General features: G+C 40.2%; 1 protein-coding gene across 1 annotated transcript; it reads left to right on the top strand.

Annotated features, from left to right (window-relative positions):
• Positions 1 to 559: 559 nt before the first annotated feature.
• On the top strand, positions 560 to 24419 carry LOC101171771 (collagen alpha-1(XVII) chain). Its single transcript, XM_020709509.1, has 52 exons — positions 560 to 921; positions 1738 to 1790; positions 3404 to 3454; positions 3590 to 3697; positions 4433 to 4726; positions 4874 to 4930; positions 5034 to 5069; positions 5189 to 5239; positions 6435 to 6581; positions 7118 to 7717; positions 11673 to 11756; positions 11833 to 11895; positions 11977 to 12132; positions 12958 to 13050; positions 13126 to 13170; positions 13353 to 13496; positions 14250 to 15143; positions 15226 to 15276; positions 15361 to 15378; positions 15485 to 15511; positions 15598 to 15660; positions 15741 to 15845; positions 15952 to 16014; positions 16976 to 17011; positions 17108 to 17161; positions 17238 to 17273; positions 17350 to 17385; positions 17467 to 17526; positions 17934 to 18005; positions 18303 to 18329; positions 18423 to 18458; positions 18527 to 18562; positions 18646 to 18726; positions 18801 to 18836; positions 18923 to 19015; positions 19257 to 19331; positions 19446 to 19496; positions 19581 to 19640; positions 20175 to 20243; positions 20335 to 20373; positions 20504 to 20608; positions 20694 to 20813; positions 20890 to 21000; positions 21118 to 21252; positions 21342 to 21488; positions 21580 to 21759; positions 21909 to 22058; positions 22182 to 22388; positions 22539 to 22703; positions 22779 to 22859; positions 23479 to 23562; positions 23639 to 24419. Exons 2-52 carry the CDS (start codon positions 1748 to 1750, stop codon positions 23689 to 23691), a joined length of 5628 nt encoding a protein of 1875 aa, XP_020565168.1. The 5' UTR covers positions 560 to 921; positions 1738 to 1747; the 3' UTR covers positions 23692 to 24419.
• Positions 24420 to 24428: the final 9 nt, after the last annotated feature.

The raw sequence follows: 24428 nt of genomic DNA, 5'->3' as shown, positions 1-24428 counted from the left end.
TGGATGTCAGTGCAGGGTGTGGTGGGTGAGGGAACCTGCGGATGCTTGTGGCTTCCATTGGAGGGATGAAGCATCTAATTTGCCTCAAAATTGCACAAATGGGAATGAACTTTCATAATGATCATAGAGATAGAAAAAACCGTCCTTTAATTTCGGATGTGGTGCAGAAAAGTTTTTTTTTTCAATTTTGGAAGAATAAAAAAAATGCGTCACAAGAAAAAGAAAACACCTTTAAAGCGAGAAATATAGCACAGCTGCAAAATATAGACACTTGTATGCTTCTTTGGGGGTTTAAAATGCGCAGTATTGTAAAATAGCATACCACATTGAGTGAAACCATAATGTATAGATTAGATGTTCTTTTCTTCTTCCAATGTGCGCACCAGATGTGCTCCACAGCTGCGCCAGCTCTGCGCATCAGCAGAACCTGAAATGGCAGCAGTCCTGCACAAAAGCAAAGAAAGGCTTTATTTGTAGGGGTGGGGGGTGGGGGGGGAGAGAGCAGATCCCACCTCCCACATCACGCCCTGTCCACCTCCCTCCTAAAACTTTGCCAGTTTCCAAAAGTTGACCAGAACAGAGCGCAGCAGCGGCGCGCAGAAAAGTCCAGCGCTTTTTCTCTGCGCACAATCGACTTTCTGTTGCCTGAGAATGACAATTTAATTGCCTCCCTCGGGCTCTCCATTTTTTCTTCTTCTTTTATAGAGATTATATTCATCTTTTCGTGCCGTCTGCCACACCTGCCTGCCCAAGCTCTGATGGGCGCGGCTGGGATCGGAGCCCACATCTCTGTTTTGACTCGCCTGCTGGGAAGGTTGAGAGAAAAGGCACAAACGGATTGAGGATTTTGAGGAAACGGTCCCCCCTGGACGAGATCAGTCACCCAGACAAGAGTCGGACACTTGTTGAAGCTCACTGAAGGTATGGACCTTCACCTGGAGACCTTCTGCTTGTGTTTCCTCGCGCGTGGTCGCTGCTTTTCTGCTGTGACACCTGGGAGTTTTTTGGTGATGGGCTTCTGATTTTATTTGCAACTTCTCACCTTGGGGGTTAAAAAAACCGCAAGGGGGGTTTTGGGGATCATTTTCTTGTTACTGTGATCTCTGGATACTTTTACAGCCACTTTTGCTGAGCTATTTCCATCCATCTAAATATAATACAGGACTGAGCTGTGGCATCAGGCTTTAACTGACATCAAGCTTTTATGATTGCAGTTCAGATCAGTGACAACGCTGCCATGAATTGATATGGGAGCTGGATTTGCAGGTCATAAATTGGGATTTCTGCATCATGTAAGAATGGGAAAAGGTTTTTGGTAAATGAGGCAGTTCAATGCCCTCGTCTGGCTGGGTGTGGTGAGAGGATGGCCTCTTCAGTGCATTGATCCACGGCCTCTTTTTGTTCCTTTTGTTATTCTAGTCACCAAAGACACGAAAGTAAACACAAAGTCTGGAAGTACAGTTTCATGGCTTCATTGTGGCATCCCCTTACACAGTAGTTTCTGAACTTGCTGCAGAAGAATGTGAAAAGCTGAGATTTGATTGTGGGTTTTTTACATTTCCAATCATGCGACTGATGTGGTGACTAGATGAAACGCCGTTTTAGTCCAGTAAACAAGCAGCTCTTTGCTTTTTTCTTTCCGCCCCTTTGGAGAGCTGCAGCCCTGCTATTTGTTACAGTTAAGAAACAGATTGTGCATGACTTTGAGCCTTTATTTTTTTATCATCATCTCACCAGATAAGATGGGATGGACGAGTTAACGAGACACATGGAGTTCACTGGAGAAAAGGGTGAGATTTATTCATCTTTTTGATTTGCAGACATCATTTAGGATTTGTGCACAAAAAACCCTACAAATATAAGACTATACTTAGGAAAAAAAATGGGAAATAACACAAAGGCACCACACAAAAAACACATGTACAGCACAAATATAATATAGTGTAACATAATAAGTTGGTTTTTTGCCTCCATGACCGTGTTAATGACCTTACTAACACAATGCTTGCTCTCTTTTTTACTTTAAAAATCATCTTGACTGTTTAAGCGCAGCTCATGTCTCAAAACTTCTACTATGGCAAAAGATGGTGAGGCCAATCAAAGCTTGAAAAAAGTTTCACAAGGATCTACACAGTCAGCTTCTCTTGTGTTCTCTATGTGTTGTTTCCAGAAGTAAGCGGATGGGAAGGAGTTTTTTTAAGAGAAATACCCAAATTGGTGGCTTTTAAGGTCACATTGCGGAAAGTGTTTTGTTGGAGATTTTGTAAAGGTGCCAAAGCATGATGAGCCTCAGCCTTGAATTTGAAACAGGCAGACATCCCTAAAAGGAAGGAGAAAGAGGCAGAGGAGCAGAGGAGGAAGAGGACAGCAGCTAAGGCAGATATTGAACTGGAATGTACATTATGGTAAAGCTAAACAGGCTTCTGCAGGAGAGCGACGTGCCTCCTGAAAGCATATGAGTATTAATTATCTTCAGCTAAACTATATTTAGCACTATATTTACTATATATAGCAAGAATGTCCTCCGAAAGATGCTCAGATTGGACTTAGTTGTGCACACGGACAAGTGAAGGCATCATAAATGGTTGGCAGTAGACAGCAAACGTTTTAAATCAGTACATTTCTAGTCAAATTATTTTGTTTTTCTTGATATGAGACACAATGATTTCACCGGTATAATTAAAAAATAAATTTTTATATATGTTTTTTATTTATTAAATAAAAATAAAAATAGAAGTTTAAAAAATATCCATACGCTTTATTGTAAATGTCTTAACACAGAAAACATATTAACTATATTTGATGAATTTCTTTAGAGGAAAAGAAGTTAAAATTTTAGTTTTTACGACATGAAATTCTGCTGAAAAAACATATTTTGTTTCCCAGATAGAATCTTTGAAAAAACGCTTGAAGACAAAATGAAAACTATAAATGAGGACAAACGGAAAAGCTCAAAAGCAATCATTTGTATGCCCTGCAGACATGTTTCAGTCCTTATCTTAATCTTGCACATATGTGGCAATAAAAAAAAAAATCATCAAAGCTTTTGGTTAAAATCGATTTAATACACTTTCAAAAACTTTAGGACATGCATTCCTTAAATTCGGCTGTACGGGAATTAAATCCGATGATTCATTCGAACATTTTAGAGAAGAGTAAACACCAGCCAGTACAGACAACTTTTAAATCAGTGTAATGACATGTTATCATAATTATTGTACAGAAAACCTTTTATTTGTGGGTGGATTTGAAACTCCAGCTGAAGGGGGTTTAAGTTCAGTGATGTTCACAGACATCTGAATAGGTTTGTGTGAGAAGATTAATGCGATAAATGAGAGCTTAAGGTGGGATGATAAACAAATGAACTCAAGCACATGGTCATTTATCTTCTCTTTTTTATTAGTTGTGACAGAAACAGTAACCTCCACAACAAGACTGACAACTCTCCCACCAAGTGAGTCGCTCTCGCTTTAACTCTATTTAGTATAAACTAAAAGCTCAATGCGGTAATTATAGCCAGCCTGGTCTTAAGGAAGTCCCCGATGAGTAACAACTTCTTCTTGTTTTACTCTGTGTCTTCTGTTGCTAGAGGGAACCAGTGGATCAAATCAGAGGAATATGTCCAGCAGCACCGGAGGGCTGGGCTTGGAGAAGAATGCCTTCACCCACAGCAGCAGTGGAGCTTACTTCACTTCATGTGAGAGCAACTTTCCACTCAAAACTGGGAAGTTGTGGGTTTTGCCAAAACTTGGAGATGCTGTATTTTTAACATCTGGCAGAAAAATAGAGATTCGGTTTTTTTTTGTGCTGGATGCTTTAACAAGAGTGTTTAAACAACATGGTTTAGGTGTTAGTGCCACTGCTTGAGTCAAAGTTTTTAATTAACATGCTTTTATAGTGAAAAACTGTTTCACTGGTTTGTAGTTTAGTTTGTGTGTTTTATTTTGAAAGTATCAAGAATGAAAATATAGCCAAACTAGGATTTTCTTTTATGCTTCATACTTACCTTAACACAGAAACTTTAACAGCAGATGTTTTTTATAAAGATTCAAAAGCATAAAAACTTTATTATACATCCTCTGGTTTTGCAAACATAATTATAAACCTTAGAAAGTGGCTTGCCACCACATACTGCCAATAAACTATAAAAGTAGGAAAATTTGTGGCCTAAACTGAGTTTTCTGCTTACAAATAACGGTTTCTAAAGCAGAAAAAGATTCACAAACCTTGCTAACATGAACAACTTTATCGCATACCTTAAATTTAAATGTTCTTGTGCAATGTGTGTACGTTTTGGTCTATTATTAGTTATTTGCAAACTTCACAGCATCCAACTGAGTTCCTCAAAGTATAGGCGTTAATAAAAGTTTATTAAAACGTTTTTTCTTCTTAAATTTTCTCATAATGCTATTTTTTTGTTTTGTTCTGACAGCTTCTGTAGGTGTGAACTCTGGTAGCTACAGCTCCTCCTCGGGAATTTTCCTTGGAGGAGACTCATCAGGAGGAGGCGAGGGAGGGGGAAGCTACATAGATGGAGAAAGCTTTGGCAGCGGAGGAGGAAGAGGAGGAGGTGGTGGGGGCAGTTATCTTGTAAGCTCTGTGTCAAAGGTCCGGTCCAGCTCGGCCGGCGGTGCCAGGAGAGCACAGACTGCTGGCTCATCTGGAGGTCTGTCGCCAGCCTTCCGGGAGAGGAAGACTATATCAAGCCGCTCGGGTGGCTATGACGGTATGATCCAGTTGAGAAAACAAGCACTTGTGGCCCATGTGATCCCTGACAGGGGGGCTTTAAAAAGTGAAGGAAACTGGCTCAACTCAAGGGTGTTGTATGTCTGCAAAAGCACTGTTCTTTTTTTTCCTTCCTCTTCTTTTTTAGGGAGTTCCAGTGCAAATTCCTCCCCAGAATTTTCACGCAAAGATTATGGAAACTACTGTGAGTGGGAATGACAGCTGCTTTGGGTTACGATGCACAGTATCTTTGCAATTTTACCTCTCAGACATGTGTTTTCAAGCTTTTTTCTTTTTGTCTTTTCAAGGCTCTAGCAGCACAAGAGGGCGGAGTGAAAGCAGAGGTATTAAACATTTCCTCCTCTGCTTCCTTCTTCATCTAACTCCAAAATGTTTTGACTTTTTTTTCTTCTTTGTTATTATTAAACTTGGATTCTTCGGTCCAATGTGTGATTTTTTCCAGAGAGTGAAATCAGAGCCAGATTACAGAGTGCCTCCCCCTCTGCCGGAAGATGTAAGACACTGATCCCCCTGCTGTGTTACGCAATCCCTCATAAATGAAACAAAGACATTGGACTGTTCTCCCAAAGAGCCTCATGCATTATGGAAGAATCTTTGTTCTGGAAAGGGATTTTTAGATTTATACTACTGCTCCATATTATTGGCTTAGTCACCCCCCCCCCCCCCCCTCCCCGTTTCATGCCTTTAAATTTGGATTGGTAACATGTGCAGACGGTTACACAAGCAGCAGCTTCACATCAGCAAAAAGAGAAGAGGGTGAGGTTTGATTAATGAGGGTGTTTGTCTGCACTCAGAGTTTGTGAAGAAAAATGTCGAAGGACATATTTGGGGTGGTGGGGCGCCAGCGATGTCACATGACTTGCTTGAGTTTTTGAAAGATAGTCAAAGTTGTGTGTTCATCGCTCCTCCTGCTGTTTAAACTCACTAACTGCAGCCCTTTGACTGATGTTCAGTCACTAACTTCCACTTTTGGGCTTCAAATTAGAATATAAAGATGTGTTTTGCTAGGGAGACTACAGCATAAAAATTATTATTTTTGTACAGTTTACAGTCCGGTTCAATTTGCTTTATAGAAACCTACCCAATTGTACCAAAATACCACACATTCAGCTACTGTAAATGTTATTTCAGATGCAATAATAATAATAATAATAATAATAACAGTATTTTAATTTGGGGTAAAGAAAACGGAAAAAAATGCTCCAGTCAGAGATAGCAAAAAAAAAAAAAAAAAAAAAATAGAAAATAAAAACCTAAATAAAAAGTGATACTTTTGAAAATAATTTTGGTTACATTTTCAAAACACTTTCTTTTTATACAGTTGCATTCGTGCATATTGACAATTGTTTGTAAGCTAGCATGATGAAATCTACATATGGTTGCTAATAATTTAGCTAAAGACACTTTAGAAGAGTTACATCCTGTTTACGAAAGGAACTTCTACATAATATTACTGAAATAGTAGCTACAAGAAGTATTTATGAAATGTTTTAAATATTTGAAAAAACCAAACAAAAGACAAAAAATCAGATGCTGTAGGAATTATAATTTTATTTAAATAACAAATAAATGTATTTTGATCATTTTCAAATTCAACTTTTATTTTATTTTAATTTTTGCTGAATGTCTAATTTAGAAGAAAATGTTTATTTGTTTATTTTGATGCCATATTGACTTGTGCATGTCAGGGGCAGAACTGGATGATGTAAAGAAACTGCTGAAGGGACGCTCCAGCAGTGTCAGCCCCACTCGCTCCTCCTGCACCTCCATCACGCTGCCCGTCCCCAAGAAGGCCAGCGTGGAGACCAAGACCATTTCCGTGGCCACCCAGTCGGGTATTTTCTAATTAATCCACCAATAAACTGTACATTCCTAGACACTCAGCCTTATTCAAAGTCTGGAGTAGAAATTTTCATTTTTGAAGAAGTCCAACTTTCTCCAGAAATAGGCCGTTTGTGCTGGTAAAAGTCAGATTTGCATAGAAAAAAAATTAGCAAAGAAGGAGGAACTTAATTAGAGTTTTACCAGAAATATTCTAAATCTAAAATATTGCAGTAAAAGAGGACTACCACCAGGAGGATTAGATGGAGGGCAGGTAATAACACTGCATGAGCTTTAGGTTGCTGTTTCCTTGTAAATGAAATTCTTATTTTATTTTATTGGCAGTTTATACAATGTTAATGAAAGAGGCACTAAATCAATAGTTAAAATATGCAGAAACCATAATTTTAAACATTGTAAACAGCATCAAGTTGTAAAACATAAATCTTTTTTTTTTCATTTGAAATGTTTGCTGTTTAATTAATAAAACTTTACAGTTTACAAAAATTGCATAATTTACTCGACCTTTAACTCTTTTTGTTTCCAACAGCTGCAACTTCATTTGGCTCCAGCGTGCACTCAGGCGGGTTCAATGTCATTGACACATCTGGCCTCTATGATTCAAGTCTGACATCTGGACATCGTGATACTGGAGTCCAGACAGGCCATTATGATGTCACTTTAGCATCAGGGCAGTATGACACTGGGATCAAGTCAAGCCAATATGATGTTAGCCTGAAATCAGGGCAGTATGATACTGGAATGAAGTCAAGCCAATACGATGTTAGCCTGAAATCAGGGCAGTATGATACTGGAATGAAGTCAAGCCAATATGATGTTAGCCTGAAATCAGGACAATATAATACTGGAATGAAGTCAAGTCAATATGATGTAAGCCTGAAATCAGGGCAGTATGCCACCGGTGTTCGAGCTGGCCAGTACGATTCCAGTGTCAGATTAGGCCAGTATGACACATTGGATTCGGCATATCCCGCTTTCACCTGGTCCACCACGACCCTGCCCTCCACCTCCGCCACAACCGTCATCGGTGGAGGCACCAACTACAGCTACCATGTCAGCCAGGTCGGCACCAACAACATGTCAGGAGGGTCCCCGCCGCTAAGCCCCGCCCCAGCTTCATCGCTCTCAGGTCAGACCAAAAAGTCATCAATTTTAAGATTAGCGGGTTAGCTATGTACTTACACCTGATTATCTTGCAAAAAAATACAAAGCATCAGGAAAGGTTTACCTGCACTGTTTAGTATGCATGTATTTATCACTGAGTCACTGCACAGGTTATATTTTTGCCTAAAGATGTCCTGGCTTCTTTTAACCCTTGTGCTATCCTAGGCACTTTAACATTGGGAGTTGGGTCATCTAGACCAGGGGTCAGCATCCTGCAGCTCCGGACCCTTGTGCTGCGGCTCTATGTGATTTTGTAAAATAACTGTCATCTTCTAAGATTTTTGTGGGAGCGGGCAGGAGGAAGAGAGCAGGGTGAGCACGCGTGTCTGCGCTGTGAAGACGACCAGGGTCTGTTATGGGATGGAAAGTTCTTCTAAAGAGACAGCCAGTGGCGATCTCGTGGGGGGCACATGAGCGCCAAAATAAAAAGCCTTTTTTTTTCCTAGACTAAAACCCCCCATTTCCGCGTTAAATTAATTAAATTTGCGTTAGGGCACCCCTACTATCCTATCAACTGTTTGCTATGATGACCGTATGTTGCGCTGTGTAGAAGCCGTTATGGGGGGGTTGCACGCTGGGTAGAACAACTTGGAGCTGCAGAGGATGTGAACAGGAAGAGAGGCGGGGCTTAGAGTCACCGAGATTCCAGACCTGCAACAAACTAATAGCTGCTTCTTAATAAAAATAGTTGTCATCCATAAATGAATTTACTTTATTTAGTTTACTGGATTTAAAGAAAAAAAAGGAGTCTGCCTTTGTTTTCATCATCTTACTCATCCTAACCCTGGGTGTTTGACAGATGGAAAAGTCTTTTCAAGGTTGTCAAAAATTGACAAAAGAAAAAAGGAAACATCACGCTCAATAATAATTAAAATAAATATCCTGAAAGCATTTTAAATCAATACAAGTACGGCCAAATGAACTATGGCGATATATAGCCAAAACCAGTGTTGTGCCTCCCTGTGGTTCCATTTCTGTGGTAAAAAGATCCAAATGGCTCTTTGAGTGGTAAAGGTTGCCGACCCCTGATCTAGATCCACTAGACAGTGCGATAAACCTTTTTTCTTCAATGATTTGTGAACCTCATTGGTGTCCATGGATTACATGAAATCTTTCCACCTTTATCCACCTTTGTCATGGTAGGGAGAACACGTCAATGAAAGGGTGGGGTCATCAAAGGTAGCACAAGGGTTACAGCCTATCTGAATGAAACGTTATGAATGGAACATTAGATGAACAGAAACTGAAGGGTCCTACTCTAGCGCCTTAGAGGGATGTGTGGTATTATACATGTTGGGGGTTAAACCCCTAGATAAGGGAACGTCATGAGAGGCGGGCCCACTAGGTGGCGCAGTAGCGAGAGTTCAGGACTGTATGGGTTGTGTCTGGTTGTTGAATAAAAGCAGTTTACAGCACGTCCCGTCCCGGAGCCTTCTTTAAAAAGCAACAACACGACAGGATGTATTATCTATTACTATCCCACTGTTTCATCAACCCTTTTTAAAGTGTTGGAAATAAAGCGCAATCCATCTGAGTTGTGTCTATCCCAAGTCTTCCAGTTTTCAACAAAAGAAAAGTAAAAAAACAAAAAAAAAGGCAAATACTTACGACTTTCTTAGAAGGCCCAAGGCGCTATACAGAACTAGTCCCACACACACACACACACACACACACACACACACACACACACACACACTGGCGGCTTTGCTGCCAAGCACTGGCGCCAACCTGTAACCACCAGGAGCAATGTGGGTTCCAGTGTCTTGACACTTCGACTCATAAGCAGGGAAGGCTGGAACTTGAACCTGGAATCTTCCTCTGCACTATAACTACCTAAATCAAAGACACAACAGCTTTCATAACTTCATGATGAGATCAATTTTTCATGACAATGGTCTAGTTTCACAACCTCCGATAACTTTTAGAAGTCTGTTTCTTCTCTTGTCTTATAGATAGTTGAAAGAAGCGCCACAATATCATGATCTTTTTTCTTTTGTGAATGTTTCTCATGGGGAGAGAGTAAGGAACAAATATTGGAGTGAAAAACTATTATATTCGCAGATGAAAACAGAAGGTTGCTGGAATTTATTAAAACTATAAAAATACATTACAAAAATAGAAAAATCTCTATACATTGTCTTGATTAATTTTGTTCAAAATTTTGAAGGAACTTCCCTCTTTTGTACTGACGGTAGTGTTTTGGCGTAAAAAAACTTCTTTATCAAATCGACCTGTACCATTATAAAATGAAATAAATGGGTTAAACCAATCTTAGAAAATACCAGTTAGATTGAGGCGCAATCGGTTTTAATTTAATACAACGAAAAATTGACCAAGTACCGTCACAGCGGACAACAGTCATGATGGCAGCAAACAATGATCAAGTCATCAGTACAATCTAACACCTTGAATTTTGCAAAAACATGTGACCATACAGTGTGGTAGAATGTTCTAATAAAGTTCAGTTTGTATTATTTTGATGTGAAAAACAACAGTGTGCTGAACTTTAAGAAACTATAAACTGGATAGATTTGTCATTCATTCTTGTTTAGTTGTTTGTTTGAACGCATATTTAAGTTACACTTGATTATCTACAAAAAATATAAGGAATCTGGCAAAGTTTACCTGTACTGTTCAGTACACAGGTATTTATCTCTGAGTCACGATGGTTGAAGTTTTGGATAAAGTTTGTCCTGGATCCATTTTAGGTCAGTGAATCGGAAATGGACTATGAATCTTATCGTCAACCGCTAACCATGCTATTAATCAAACTGTTGTTAAAATGAATCTCCACACCCTTAGGAGATGTGTATTTTCCCCTTCCTTACCCTATTTAATGTGATTATTTAAGTCGCATCAGTAGCACTTTGAAGTGATTAAGTAACAGGCTCCATTAGATTACATGGATTAAACATGTTTAACCTTGAGTTTCAAAGTTGTAGCATCTGAAACGTCTTCCCTGAAACACTCGTGCATTCATGTTTCACTGACAGCGAAATATCTTTCTCTGTTTTTCAATTAGCATGGAAAGAAAAAGGTTAAATTATATTTATTATTGCGGTGTACCTTTTTGTTATGTGTAAGTTGTTATACATTAAACCTAAGGAGGGAATTTTTTTTTTCATTTTCTTCCTCGTCATTCCTTGTCAGACTTGACCTTATGCAGTTTTACAAGCGTGCAACAATAAACTATGACAAGATAAAAGATGGGAGGCGACTCAGACATGGTTGTGATGTTGTGATAGTGTGGACCTACTCTGCAGTGCCAGGATTTCCAAAATTGATGGAACCATTAATTCTGGTATCTAGAACATCAGAACACAGTACTATCTTTGGGACATCAAGCTACAACACCCACTCTGATGAAAATTATGTTTTGGTGTTTTTAACATGTTCTTGTGGCATTTTTCAGATGATTGAGAACACATATATAAAGAAAATTAAGCTCAAAATTACAATTCTGAGTTTTTCTTTATTCAAAGTGTTATAAATGAGGAGCAGAAAAAAAATGGTGTTTGAGAAAAGTGCTTATTTGTGTTGTCAAAAATGTGCTGGGCATAGCTCGCGGCTACGCTCAGTTCTACAAGGGTAGGGAAAGGGGGCGGGGTTATTTTACGCAAACAGTCCTGTCCACAAATTTTGTTTTGTTTTAGACCAAAAATCAGCATAATCATATTTAAAAGACCAATTTTATGGGTGATCATGAGATGATGGGGAAGGATCTTTAACAAAACAAAAGATTTGCAATTTTACAATGCCCAAAAAGGCTAAACTTTATTGAAAAGATTTTGAGCTTTTTCCATTGTTTTTACTAAAAACGTGGTTATTTTTTTAAATCTTGATGTTCTTATCGTAGAAATACTTGACCTGTTGTGATATTTTGTAATTCTGCGATTAAAAGTCTGCATCTGTGCTTGCAGTTTATGGATTTCAGAACAACCTGGCGCCCACCTCTGGCTATGTGCTCACCACCAGTGGAGCCAACGTAAACGCAAGCCTTGGAGGTATGAAAGCATGTCTGGACATAATCAAATTAACGTCAGACTTTAAATTCCTAAAACTTGATGTTTCTTTCCCAAGGTTATGGCGTTCAGAAGAACGTATCTAACGGTGGTGGAACCATCAGCACTGGAGTGTCCTCAGGTAAACCTGGGACTGTTTCTAAGTTTAGGAACTCATCCCAACACTTATAAGACAAACTAAAACCGCTTGTGCTTTTCACAGTCACCAGATCCCAAACTGAAGATGCTTTAAAGCGGGACTACAAGGTTGTTGCATCTGATAAAGAGAATGTTCCAGTTAGGAGGGAAACAGACATGCTGATATTGGCAAAAGACAGCGGCAAACAGTTCACCAGCAGTACTGGTCACCTAGGAGGAGGTATGTTCACTGCCCCCTCCTGGTGAAACACATAAACCTTTTTTTGTCCAATTCAAAGAAGACCCACTTCAATGAAAATCGTTTATTTATTTATTTTTTTACCCGTTTTTGTAACATTGTTCATGATGGAAAGTATACACTAAGAAAATTAATCTTAAATTGTATTTCTGAGTATTTCTTTATTTAAATAGTTGTGAATCTGGAGCAGATAAAAATTGCTGTTTGCAGAAGCCTGTTGCAGTGACTTTAGGTGCCACAGTCTATGAGATACAAGCTCCCAGTTCCGCTCAATTCCATTCATCCACTTACAGACAAATAAATCCATGTACATCTTTGTTTTCTTCGTCTGAGCTGGCATCTGGCTCAAAACCGAACGGCTGGATAGTTCCAACATTGCACCCCATTTTTGTTGCACTGGTAATGTTAGGTTGGGGGTGTGAGGGGCTGTAAACTAGTAGGAGAGTGTGTAAACAAAGGGATGATGGGAAGTCAGGGTAAGCTTACTCTGCACCAATGGTCCCGCCCACAACTCAGAGGAGAATTTCTGATGAACTTCTGCCACTCTGCAGAAACTATGTCCTAGAAAAATGACACCGTTTTTTTTAAAATGTGGGCTAAACACGGTATAATCATAATTAAAACAACGGTGAACGCTTTGAAAATAGATCAAAAGATGATTGGAGTGGGTCTTTAAGAGTAAAAATGCTTATAAAGAAACTGACGCATTTTACTCCCTTGCTTTAGTTACAGACATATTTTCTTTATCGGTGTTTTTCATCCTAAAGACATTTTTGACATTGTAATGACGTTTGTGGGAATTCTCAGGTTCCTTGTCAGGAGATTCAATAAAGAAGGAGAAGCTGATTGCTGGTTACAGTGAGACGGCTGCGGTAAAAGCAGAGACGGGCAACTCCTACTGTGAGTTCACGCTGACACTACAAACTTTGGGATTGTTGATGCCAAATAAGTGACATTTGTATTGTCCTCCTTCAGATGGATCATCTGGAGTTTTGATGAAGGACAAAGCCACTTACGCAGGTATTTTTTTAGGCCATTTCTGAGTAAAATAATTAAGTAAAATAGCCCCCTAGAAGAAAAAAATAATTTAAAAAAGCAGTATGTTAGCAATTTAATTTGCATTAAAGTCCCTTTTGATTCTAGTGATGAAAAATTGCACATGTTTTAAAACGTTTAAGGCAAATTTTTGACTACGTCCTCAGAGATCTACAGGGACAGCGGCGTCTTTGGAGGTGGCGGAGTGTGTTGCTGCTCTGACTCTTGCTGCTCCTGGTGGAAGTGGCTGCTGGGTCTGCTCCTCCTGTCTCTGCTCCTGTTGGGACTCCTGTTTGGCCTCATCGCTCTGGGTAAGGTGATCTCATTACAACAAAAAGGTCAACTTCAGGAGAGTTGAGTCAGAAGCTGCTGTCTGGTAGTGATAGCTCTGCACCAATAAACGTCTGCTTGTGTGGGCTCGTAAGAACTACTGCAGTCAATGCCCTCCTCTGCCTGAAAATCTGAAGCTGTCTCATAAAGTTTGCCGTTTATTTCCTGCGATTTAATTTACATTACCTGTTGGCATCTAATACTGCCTTGAAAAAACAGAATTTCCTCATTTTGTTATTATTCAGACAAATTTGGTTCAGAAAATACACATTTGTCAAGATGTTAATACTGCAAGTTAACAGTGAAGCATTTAAATAAAGATGCCACGTACTAAAAAATATTCAAACCCCTGAAATTTGCAAGTCTCATATTTGGCAAACAGAATCAAATTGAATAAAATACACTTTTAAAAGGCACCAGACATTCTTTCTTAAAGTTTTTCACATTGTGCTGTCACTCATATTTGAACTTTTCATAATAAGGATGTAATAGAAAGATTTTATATTTTGTTTTTTTATTCTTAAAAGACACTTTTTATCTTTTGCTGAGATGGTGTGAATATTTTTCCTTGATTTTTCATGATTTATGCACCTTATAAGAGGAAGCGTAGACCCACTTGGGAGAAAACTCAGGGCAGAAAATTTATTTAAAAAAAATGAGTCCAAAAAAAGCAAAAACTAAACAATATTTTAGAAAATATTAGTAAGATTTTTTACTTGTAAATGTTTTCTCAGCTGAGGACGTGAGGAAGCTGAAGAGTGAAGTGGCCACTCTGAAGTCTGATGCTTCGGCTGCCTCTGCTCGCATCAGTCGCCTGACGGGTTCAAACGACATCAACACCTATGTAAGCGGAAGAGGAGGCGCTGGAGTTGACAACACACTCATCTTGGGGGCTGGAGGCACAGCTGGAGTTGCAGGTGGAGGCGCAAGTGGAGGAACAGCTGGAGTCGCAGGTGGAGGAACAGCTGGAGTTGCAGGTGGAGGAACAGCTGGAGTTGCAGGTGGAGGAACAGCTGGAGTCGCAGGTGGAGGAACAGCTGGAGTTGCAGGTGGAGGAACAGCTGGAGTCGCAGGTGGAGGAACAGCTGGAGTTGCAGGTGGAGGAACAGCTGGAGTCGCAGGTGGAGGAACAGCTGGAGTTGCAACTGGAGTTGGAGGTGGAGACTCAGGGTCCAGGACGCAAATAAACATTTTTACTGGTTCTGGCACATCCACTGGCGGGAACGGAGTGAGTGACAGCAGCCTGAGCACTGGTGGTTCTGTGGGAGCTGGCTCCAGTAGCGGAGCTGGTACCAGTATCAATGTGGATGGAACCAGCTTAAGTGGTGGTACCGGTCTTGGGACTGATGTGAGTGGTACCAACTTAAGTGGTGGTACCGGTCTTGGGTCTGGCCTGGGTGGAGCCAGCTTTGGTGGCGGCACCAGCATTGGAACTGGTGTGAGTGGAACAAACTTTGGTGGCGGAACCAGCCTTGGTACTGGCGTGGGTGGAACCAGCTTTGGTGGCGGAACCAGCTTTGGTGGCGGCACCAGCGTTGGCACTGGCGGGACATACATAAATGACGTTGTTCTTCTGAGAACCATCCAGCAAGTGCTGCATTCTGAAGTGAAATCACAAACATTTAAAGGTACTGAACACACTCCTCCAAACACACTTCTGTACTCCTTGTATTTCAATCAACTGTTTAAAATATTCTTTTTCTGCCTCAGCTATTTTAACATCTTCAGTGCAAGGGGAGAGAGGTCTGCCAGGACCTAAAGGTAACAGTTGAATTTCTAACAAAAAATTGGAGCAAACGTTTTGTTTTGATTTCAAAGCTAATAGTATCTATTTTAACTTTTTAGGGGACTCTGGATCTAAAGGTCAGAAAGAGAAACTGCTAAGACTTGCTGTTATTAATTGAATATGTCCTTTATACTTTTGTGGTAACTGGATGTTTTATTTTGTTTGTTTGCCTCATCCTCGCAGGAGAACCTGGTTTCCCCGGACCTCAAGGTGAGTAACCAGTGACTTTTCGTGACAGGTGGCATTCTAAAGTGTTTTTTTTTTTTTCTGACAGTGATGTGACCTTTTGTTTTCAGGCCCACCAGGTGTAATAGGAAACCCTGGCCCTGAGGGTCCCAAAGGACAGAGGGGAGTTCAAGGTACAGTGATTGCTTTATCCTCGGCAGCATCATTGATCATGGTGATATAACAATTAACAGGTTTCTGTACGTCTCATAAGGCGAACAAGGGCTGGAAGGGCCACCTGGAGTAAGAGGTAGAGAGGGTCCTCCTGGACCCAGAGGGGATCCAGGACCCGCAGGCGGTGGACAGAAGGGAGACAAAGGTAAAGCTCAGTGTCACAGCTTGGCAGAGGTCTCAACAGTTCAAACAAAGTGTGGATTTTTGACTCTGAATCAGTGCATCAGTGCAGGGTCTTGTCTCATATTCAGGTGCCAACGGAGAACCTGGGGCTCCTGGATCTGTGGGACCTGCCGGCCCCCTTGGACCCAAAGGTTAGATCCGTCAACGTGAACATTTTTTTTTAAATAAAAAAACTTAAATGCAAAACCTCAGTCTGTTACTAGATGGTGCATAAACTGAAGACATCACCAGGTGGCAGTAGTAAAAGATTGAGCTAAACAAATGCTCTTTTTTTTTTAAATCATGTCATCACAGTCCACTGTAAAATAGTGACTTTGTAATTATTTTAATATAAACTATAACAACTATAAATAGTTTTTATTTTCAAAACTACAACAGAAAGCACTTTTTATTATTTTATTATTATTTTTCCTTTATTTAAAAACAAAACTAAGCATTTCTTATGCACATGTAATTGTGTCCATACATTTTCTTTTGTGAACAAAGAACGTTCTTGAGCAAACAGCAAGTTTACTTTTTGGAACTTAACAGTTTCCTTATCCAACTATGTAATTTGTAGACCAACAACTTTATTGATCTAGGTAAATTATGGATAAATGGGTTTAAAGTGATTACAAGAGGTACATTCATTATCCTTCAGCAATATTGGATTTACATATATATTTTAGACTATGTATTTTAGATACCTTAGGAGTCTGATCATCTTGTTTTGCGTACAATGATAACAAAGGAAATTCTGTTATCTGCTCATAAGAGGTCCACAAAGTGCAGGAGGCTGGAAGAATAATTATATGTCGTTGTTTTTTTTTAATGGGCTCCGGAAGAAAACAGCAATTGTTTATGTAGGAGTAGTACATAAACACACTATTTTCTTAATATTGGTTAACAAAGCAAAATCAGGGGGTAATACACAAAAACTGTTTATTGATTTAGAAAGGCTTTCCATGATTAGTCGAAATTTCCAAAGTACACTTGGAAATAATGAAACATTTCCATCACTAATGAATATAACATTACAAATGTACAGAACACATTAAGGAAAATAAACAATGTAAGTGTAATGTGAGATTTAGCTGTCCACTTTGTTTCCAGGTTCACAGGGCCCCCCTGGGTCTCCCGGGATGCCAGGTAAAATCCACCTCCTCATTTCCATCATATTTTTTTGTTTCAGTTGTGGTACAAATAATAATACATATAGCCACTTTCACTCATTATTCGTCACAGGTCAGCCTGGTTCTCAGGGTTTCCGGGGTGAAGCGGGAATTCCTGGACCCAAAGGTGGGTATTTCAGTTTTATTTTTCTTAAGTTATCCCATTTAGTACTCTACCTACTCACCGTTTCCTCACTCTGCAGGTGACAGGGGGCTTCAAGGGATTCAAGGACTTAAAGGTTTGTTGTCGATGTGTTTTATTTACAGAACTTATGGGTCAGGAAAAACTTCAGTAATGTGGGTTTTGCATTTTAGGTGAAGCGGGTGACAGAGGGTTCAGGGGTCTGCAAGGTCAGCACAGCTTTGTCACTACAGCTGTATTTTTGCAATGTACTTGTAGGAGTTTCCTAATTCAGATGTCTCATTCTATAGGGGAGCCTGGTTTACCGGGTCTACCAGGACAAGGAGAAAAAGGCTCCAAAGGATCGATGGGTGAGTCACAAAATTAGCTATAAATGGTTGATTGATTGAAACAGAAATATTAGCCTTTTCATCCAGTAAATATTCCAGTAAATATTTAACTACTTAAAGTCTTGTCAAGGTTTTGATCTCCTTAAGTTTGATTAAAGTGATGACAAGGAACAGGATTGTTGTTTTAGATTTTTTTCCCATTTATGAGAATTATAAGCGTTATATTCTGGTGTCTCTTGTGGTTCTTCAGAAAGGTGGAAAAGTTTAGGTATCCCCTCTATCTGAGGGCTATGTGGATTTGTATTCGGTTTGATGGCAAAAAATACATTAAGACTCAAGATGGTCAGGCTCCAACCCAGTATTCGTCCTTCCTGAAGGCTTTAAATGCAAAAATCTCTCTATAATTGGGGTTTTATTTTGGGATTTAGGTGACCGAGGACTGCCCGGATCTCCCGGGCTCAGAGGTCCTTCCGGACCTCCTGGAGATCCTGGACTTCCAGGTAACCCACCCCCCATTTTTAAAATTTGAAATCATGATTTGATTATTTTGCACAATTAAAATACAAAGAAGATAAAAACTGTTGAGAAAGAAAACTAATTACAGTGCAGGGAGAGGCAAAACACAAGACTTATTTAAAACTTCCATCTAATAAATTTGCACAAAGATTACTCAGAATTACAGCAATGTTTAAAAAATAAACAAAATAAAACAATGATAGTAAACCACAAATTCATCGATTCTTCAATTTTGATTCTTTTACCGGATCCTAAAAAAATGGTAATATCTCCTTTTGTAGGATCAACCGGACTCCAAGGACCACCAGGTAGACTTTGACTCAGCACATAAAGAACATTCTTGTTTCCTATTGGATTTTTTGGAAGATTCAAACCTCTGTACTGTTTTTCATTTTTCTCAGGGAGAGCAGGAGACCCAGGTCGTCCTGGACCCAAAGGTACACAGTAGTCTTTTAACCCTGTTGAAAACGAATTTTAAAATCTGACGTGTATTTGTGTGCTCAAGGTGAACCTGGGCCAGCAGGGAGAATCATTAATGCAGGTAAAGAGGCATGATTAAACTTGCATTCAACACAACACCGATCAGATTGAGGAAGCACAGCTAATTATTCCTCGTATTTCTAGCTGGCTCCTCAACAGTTGCCATCCCAGGACCACCTGGACCTGCTGGTCCTCCCGGCCCTGCTGGACCACCAGGATTATCAGGTCTGTTTCTTTTGCAGTATTTACAAATGAATACAAACAAGAGCTACATTGTTACATTTACATTACCCCCTCAGGTCCCATCGGCCCTGCTGGTCTGCCTGGTTCACCTGGTAGGTGATTCCAGTTTTTGTTTCTCAAGAGGTTTTTTTTCAGATACAGTCTAAAATAGTTTTTTTTTTTGTCTTTTTTCTTACAGGTCCCAAAGGTGACAGGGGCTCTAAGGGAGATACTGGAGAGCCAGGTTTAAGTGTGAGAACCACTGAAAGAATAACATCGTCCACAGCGGACAGTGAGTCCCTTCTGAGGATTTTTTTCCAGCAGTTTAAAGTCTGCAGCATTACCCCGTTTATTTTTATAAAACAGAAGCATTGATACATGTTATGCTTCATGTGTTGTCATTAAAATCCCAGAATGAATCACGGACAACAGTGCTTTGTGAACTGGTTTATTAAAATTAAACAAACAGACAGAAAAGTTGTATCAAAGTTGCTTTTCTCATAATAAATGTGTTTGCTTGGTTTTTGATTTAGGACAATTTGGCGCCAGTGGCACCTCAGCTGGACTGCCTGGTCCACCAGGCCCACCAGGGGTTCCAGGACGTCCAGGTTAGCATTACTTTGCTTTTGTGATGAACAAATGTACTCCTAATTGTAACATATTTTCAATCACCTTGGAAAATCACGCTTCTAGCTAACTCTTTTAACATTTGTTTTTATCAGGTGATTCAAGACAAGGACCCCCAGGACCTCCAGGACCTCCAGGCCAGCCTGGCAAGGAATTGTTTTGAATAAAAATTCCTTCCCATTGTTGTGGTTTCTGTGTCAAACTCTCCTGGTGCCGTTTTTTTCTTTCAGGTTATGGAAGACCTGGACCTAAAGGAGACAAAGGAGACTCAACATTTGCAGCTGGCACTGGTGGGATTCCAAATGAAACTGTTGCTCCGTTCTTGCATTATTCTACATGAAGTCAAAATACGTCATTTTAGGGCATGAACAACTGGTTGTAATCATTCTCTGGGTAAAAAACTTCTGATAATTTTAAGTTTGTGTTTACTGAAACTGTACTTAGACTGTTTGCTCTGTGATAAAAAAAATCTTCAGGGTTGCATTTCTGTTTATAAAAAACAAATTGCATCCACTGCTGTGTGATACACAGAAACCACACTGCTTGTCACTGTGTAAGTGTATTTTTCACCGTGTCAAACTTCACTGGGTAAAAATGCCCTTCTTGAGAAGCCTGATAAATCATGGCTTGCTCTAAGTAGCACAGTTGAGACCAAGTTTCCCTGTTTAAAAGTCACACTCAGAAACAAGTTCCAACATTTAACTTTAGTGTTAATTATAAATATGTAACTAGCTGCAACATATTTAGCTAAAAAAACTGCTCTCTGGGATATAAAATACCTAAAACATGTTTATTTGACTGAATTTTCACTACTTTGCTTACAGGGACATTTTATCCTGGACCCCCCGGACCACCGGGATCTCCTGGACATCCAGGCCCTCCAGGAGTCAAAGGTGAATAGAGTAAATATATGTGTTTAGTGATCTAACTTCAATATAAAAACAGTATAGCCCACATAACAACATTTTGCTTTGAATTTTTAAGGGGACACTGGAGCTCCTGGAATTCCAGGCACTGCCAGAGGTACAGTAAACTGTCTTCCCATATACCTATGAATGTCATTTTCTTTGAGTTCTGAGTGTTTCTATATCAAACAATTACTTGTTTAGAATAGATTCTCAGGATCTCACCATCTAATCCTTCTGCCCTCCAGTCATGTCAGGGCCTCCTGGTCCCCCAGGATCTCCTGGTCCTCCTGGCCAGCCAGGCTCTTTTGGATCTTCTAGTGACATGCAACAATACCTGACAGATTATCTGAGTAAGAGTCTTTCTGAAATCCAGTAATGAAGGATGAGGGACATGGAGCAGAAATATGACAAGTGTTTGTTCTTTCTCTGCTGCAGGCAGATATGCACATAGTAGCATGCGAGGGCCTCCAGGTCCACCTGGGCCTCCAGGACTCCCTGGAACCTTCTCAGGCTCTATTGAAGACATCTCCGCTCGCATTATTGCATACTTGCAACGTAAACCAACTAGATTCGAACACAACAACAAGCAGTGTGCTTTGTGAACTGCAAAAACCTTCTTGTTTTGTTTCAGGTTCAGATTCAGGGTTCAGCTTTGGTGCTCGGGGTCAACCTGGTCCACCTGGTCCACCAGGACCTGCTTCTGCATCCTTATCAGTCACTGGTCTTATCGCCATGCTTCAAAGTAAGTCAATTTGTTTGCTTTGGTCTTAAAATGTCCAATTTGATGTCTGTAAACTGTTTATCACTGATCAAACATTAAACCAGTCCACGTTCTGTGCTTGTTCTTTGATCTGACTAGGAGATGATGTGAGGGGATATCTGTCAGGACCACCAGGGCCACAAGGACCACCTGGACCACCAGGGGCATCAGTAGGACTTTCCAGCTCATATAGGGTCGAAGAGGTGGCTAATTATGTCTTCAAAGCGATGAATGGTAAATACAATTTTCCAGCAGGAAGTGTTTCCTCAATGTGACGCCAATCGATCCATTTTTATGTAAACTTTTATCAATTTATTCTTTAGAGAGAGGTATTGCTAGAGGTCTACCGGGACCTCCAGGTCCTTCTGGACCTCAAGGTCTTCCTGGCCCTCAGGGTCCCCCTGGAATGCCAGGTTCTCGAAGCTCTGGTTTCTCCTCAGGTTCTATCGATTATTCGGCACTGATTAGAAGTGAGATCATCTAATTGGTTCTAAACAAAACCAGTTAAAGAAAAACAGACGGATAATCAATCACTGGGTTCCCTGTATCTTCATCACTTAGATTCAGAATTCCGGTCATGGATCACATCTGCTGTACAGCATGGCCCTCCTGGTCCTCCAGGTGTCCCAGGACTACCTGGTCCTCCCGGCCCTCAGGGACCACCAGGAGGGTCCACCGCAACGGTGTATGGAGCAGGAGGTCGAGGCTACAGCTTAGAGGACATTCAGCGTTACCTGCAGGGTAAGTCTGAGGAACTTTGCAAAAAACAGAATCAGAGAGTCAGCAAAATGTCTTCATCGCACATCTGGAGATGAAGATAAGAAATACCTAGTTACCAGCTGAAATAAATTTCTACAGGGCTCTACAAATTCGGTCTGTTAATCTCCTAGGTTCTGGTTTTCAAGGCCCTCGCGGCCCCCCTGGTCCTCCTGGTCCTCCAGGTCCACAGGGTCCATCCGGCACCTCCACTGGCTTAGTTTCATATGGTGGGGGCTTCTCAAGAGAGAGCATTCAGGCTGAGCTGCGGGATTATCTGACCAGTGAGCTTCTAACAGACCACACTCACAGACATGCAGTTGTGTCCATTATCAGGAACCTTTGTTCATAACTGAAGAGTCCAAAGCAACAGCATGCTCACTGCAACGGTTGACCGTTTTCTGCAGGTGACGCTGTCCGAAGCATGATCATGGGCCCTCCAGGTCCCAGGGGCCAGAAGGGAGAGCGTGGAGAATCGGGTTATGTCCAGGGCCACACGTCCTCACATGGTGACGCTCGATACGCATCTGGGCAAAGAGAAGTTGACCTCAGCTCTCTTGCTGAGAGGCTGGACTATTCCAACGTCGCCATGAAGGTCACAGACTACATTAAGAGTAAGTGAACTACACAAACACCTCTGAGTGAAAGACGACCACCAGTAATCCAATGGAAGCTGCCTTGGATGAAATAGAATCCAACTGTTTGTTGTTCTTCCAACATTAGTCAGCTGTGTTTTTGGTTTCTAATGATGAACTGTCCTGCAGACCAGGGTCTACTGCAGGAGTATCTGGGGGAGGATTCTGCGAGGTTAAGGGTACGAGCAGTGCGAGGACCGGCAGGACCACCCGGTCCTCCAGGACCGCCCGGCTACAGTCGAGTCTTCGGGTCCTACGGCAACATCACCTCTGACCTCATGGACTTCTTCAGGGGTTAGTGCTGAAAACGTGTTTCCCCAACATTGGAACTGAGCAGCTGGAGAAAAATGACCGTGCTTCTGGTTTCAGCTCACGGCACCATCCCCGGCCCCCCAGGAATCCCAGGACCACAGGGAGAAAGAGGTTACCCGGGACCCAAGGGAGACAAAGGTACATTTTTATCCTTTTTTTTTAGTTTATTTCTTTTAATTTCCATGAAAGAGCAAAAACAAAAGATTTTACACAAGATCTTATAAATGAAAGGGGAGCAGAGAAACATATTTTTCTGCCTCTTTTGCATGCCTAGAAGGAAACAAAAAAGATTGGAAAAAAAAAAGGTCAAAACATAAATACACATATTTGCTATTTAGCACAGAACATTCTGTTTAGAGAGACACAGTTTGTATCTTATTTTTATTCTTAAATTTGGGTACATGAAATTAAGCAACCTGGTTCACTGGTTGTATTTATTAATTCATTTTTTTTATAACAAGTTTTTTTTAATAAAAGTGATTTGGTTTTTTTGATTGATTGAAACAAATCTTTACTGTTTTTTTTGTTCCGAATTTTGGCAAAGAGAAGATCTCACATCCTTTTAAACTAACTACGTTGTGTTTTCTAAAATCTTTTTGGAATATGATGTGGCAGACAATTCTGATGCACTTCATTCGCCTTGTTTTGTAGAAAAAAGAAAAATGAACTTTAAGTGTGCTTTACATATGTTTAAAACTCGTTTTTTCTTCAGGGTTAGTACTTTTCTGTGATAAACTGTGAGATCGTATGCTCACAGGTGATCCAGGACCTCCGGGATTACCTGGAATACCGGTGACGTATCCCGTCGAGAGTCATGACAGGGCGGACCGAAGAGAAACCTGTAACTTTTAAATCACATTGCAACATTTTCAAAAATGTATATCCATCAAGCTGATCACTTTTTGTGTCCACCACAGCCTTTAAAGTGATTGATCATCCACGCCGACATCATCATACCATCGGGGGCTGAAGGGGCCACAGACCACTGGACTGCGTCAAGACTTCATTCAAATTTGACATTTTTTCTCTTTACTTTTTTTTTAGTGGTAAGTTTACCAATGCAAGAGTTCGGAAATTTGTAGAAGGCAGAAATGAATAAAAAAAATGCAATTATATCTTTTAAGAAAATGCTTATAGAGCCCCTGATCCATGTTTCTGTCACACTGACGTGAACATGTAGCAAATGGGAGGATAATGTTTACTTTGTTACAGGCTTGCATAGACGTTTCCAGGGGCAGCTTTATTCAGAACAATAACCAGCATCTGCTTTCAGTTTTAATCACCCCAAAATCTGATGTACGTTATAAAAAAGCGTTTTTTCTGTCATTTCAGGATTATTCTGTATTAAGGACTATAGAAATGTTGAGTATTTGATGCATTAATCCCACACAAATTGCAAAAATGTACTCCGAATCAAAAAAAAAATCATTACATGAACTTGACTGAGTCAAGTTGAAGTGAGGGTCATTTCAGAGTTATGTTTACTTGAAATGTTTGTTTATGTTGTTTCTTTAAAGACAGAGACTCGGTAAGACATGACTGTTTCAGGCTGTATATTTTTATGTAGAAGAGAAGAAAAAGCACTGAATTTGATATATTTTATACCTTAAAGTGTTAAAATACTAAATTATGGAATGTTACCCATATTCTGTTTTACATTCGTGAAATAAAAATGGATTAAAGAAAGAAAGAAAATAATTAAAATAT

The sequence above is a fragment of the Oryzias latipes genome, chromosome 15 (genome assembly GCF_002234675.1).
Source record: "Oryzias latipes chromosome 15, ASM223467v1".
Lineage (NCBI taxonomy): Eukaryota > Metazoa > Chordata > Actinopteri > Beloniformes > Adrianichthyidae > Oryzias > Oryzias latipes.
This window is presented reverse-complemented; position numbering and strand designations above follow the sequence as displayed.

Bases quoted from the DNA above. Each gene is read 5' to 3' on its own strand.
- LOC101171771 (XM_020709509.1), top strand. From the start codon at position 1,748: ATGGACGAGTTAACGAGACACATGGAGTTCACTGGAGAAAAGG. The intron at 15,661-15,740 runs GTACAGTGATTG...ACGTCTCATAAG, and splicing joins AGGACAGAGGGGAGTTCAAG to GCGAACAAGGGCTGGAAGGG. The intron at 21,253-21,341 runs GTAAATACAATT...TTTATTCTTTAG, and splicing joins TGTCTTCAAAGCGATGAATG to AGAGAGGTATTGCTAGAGGT.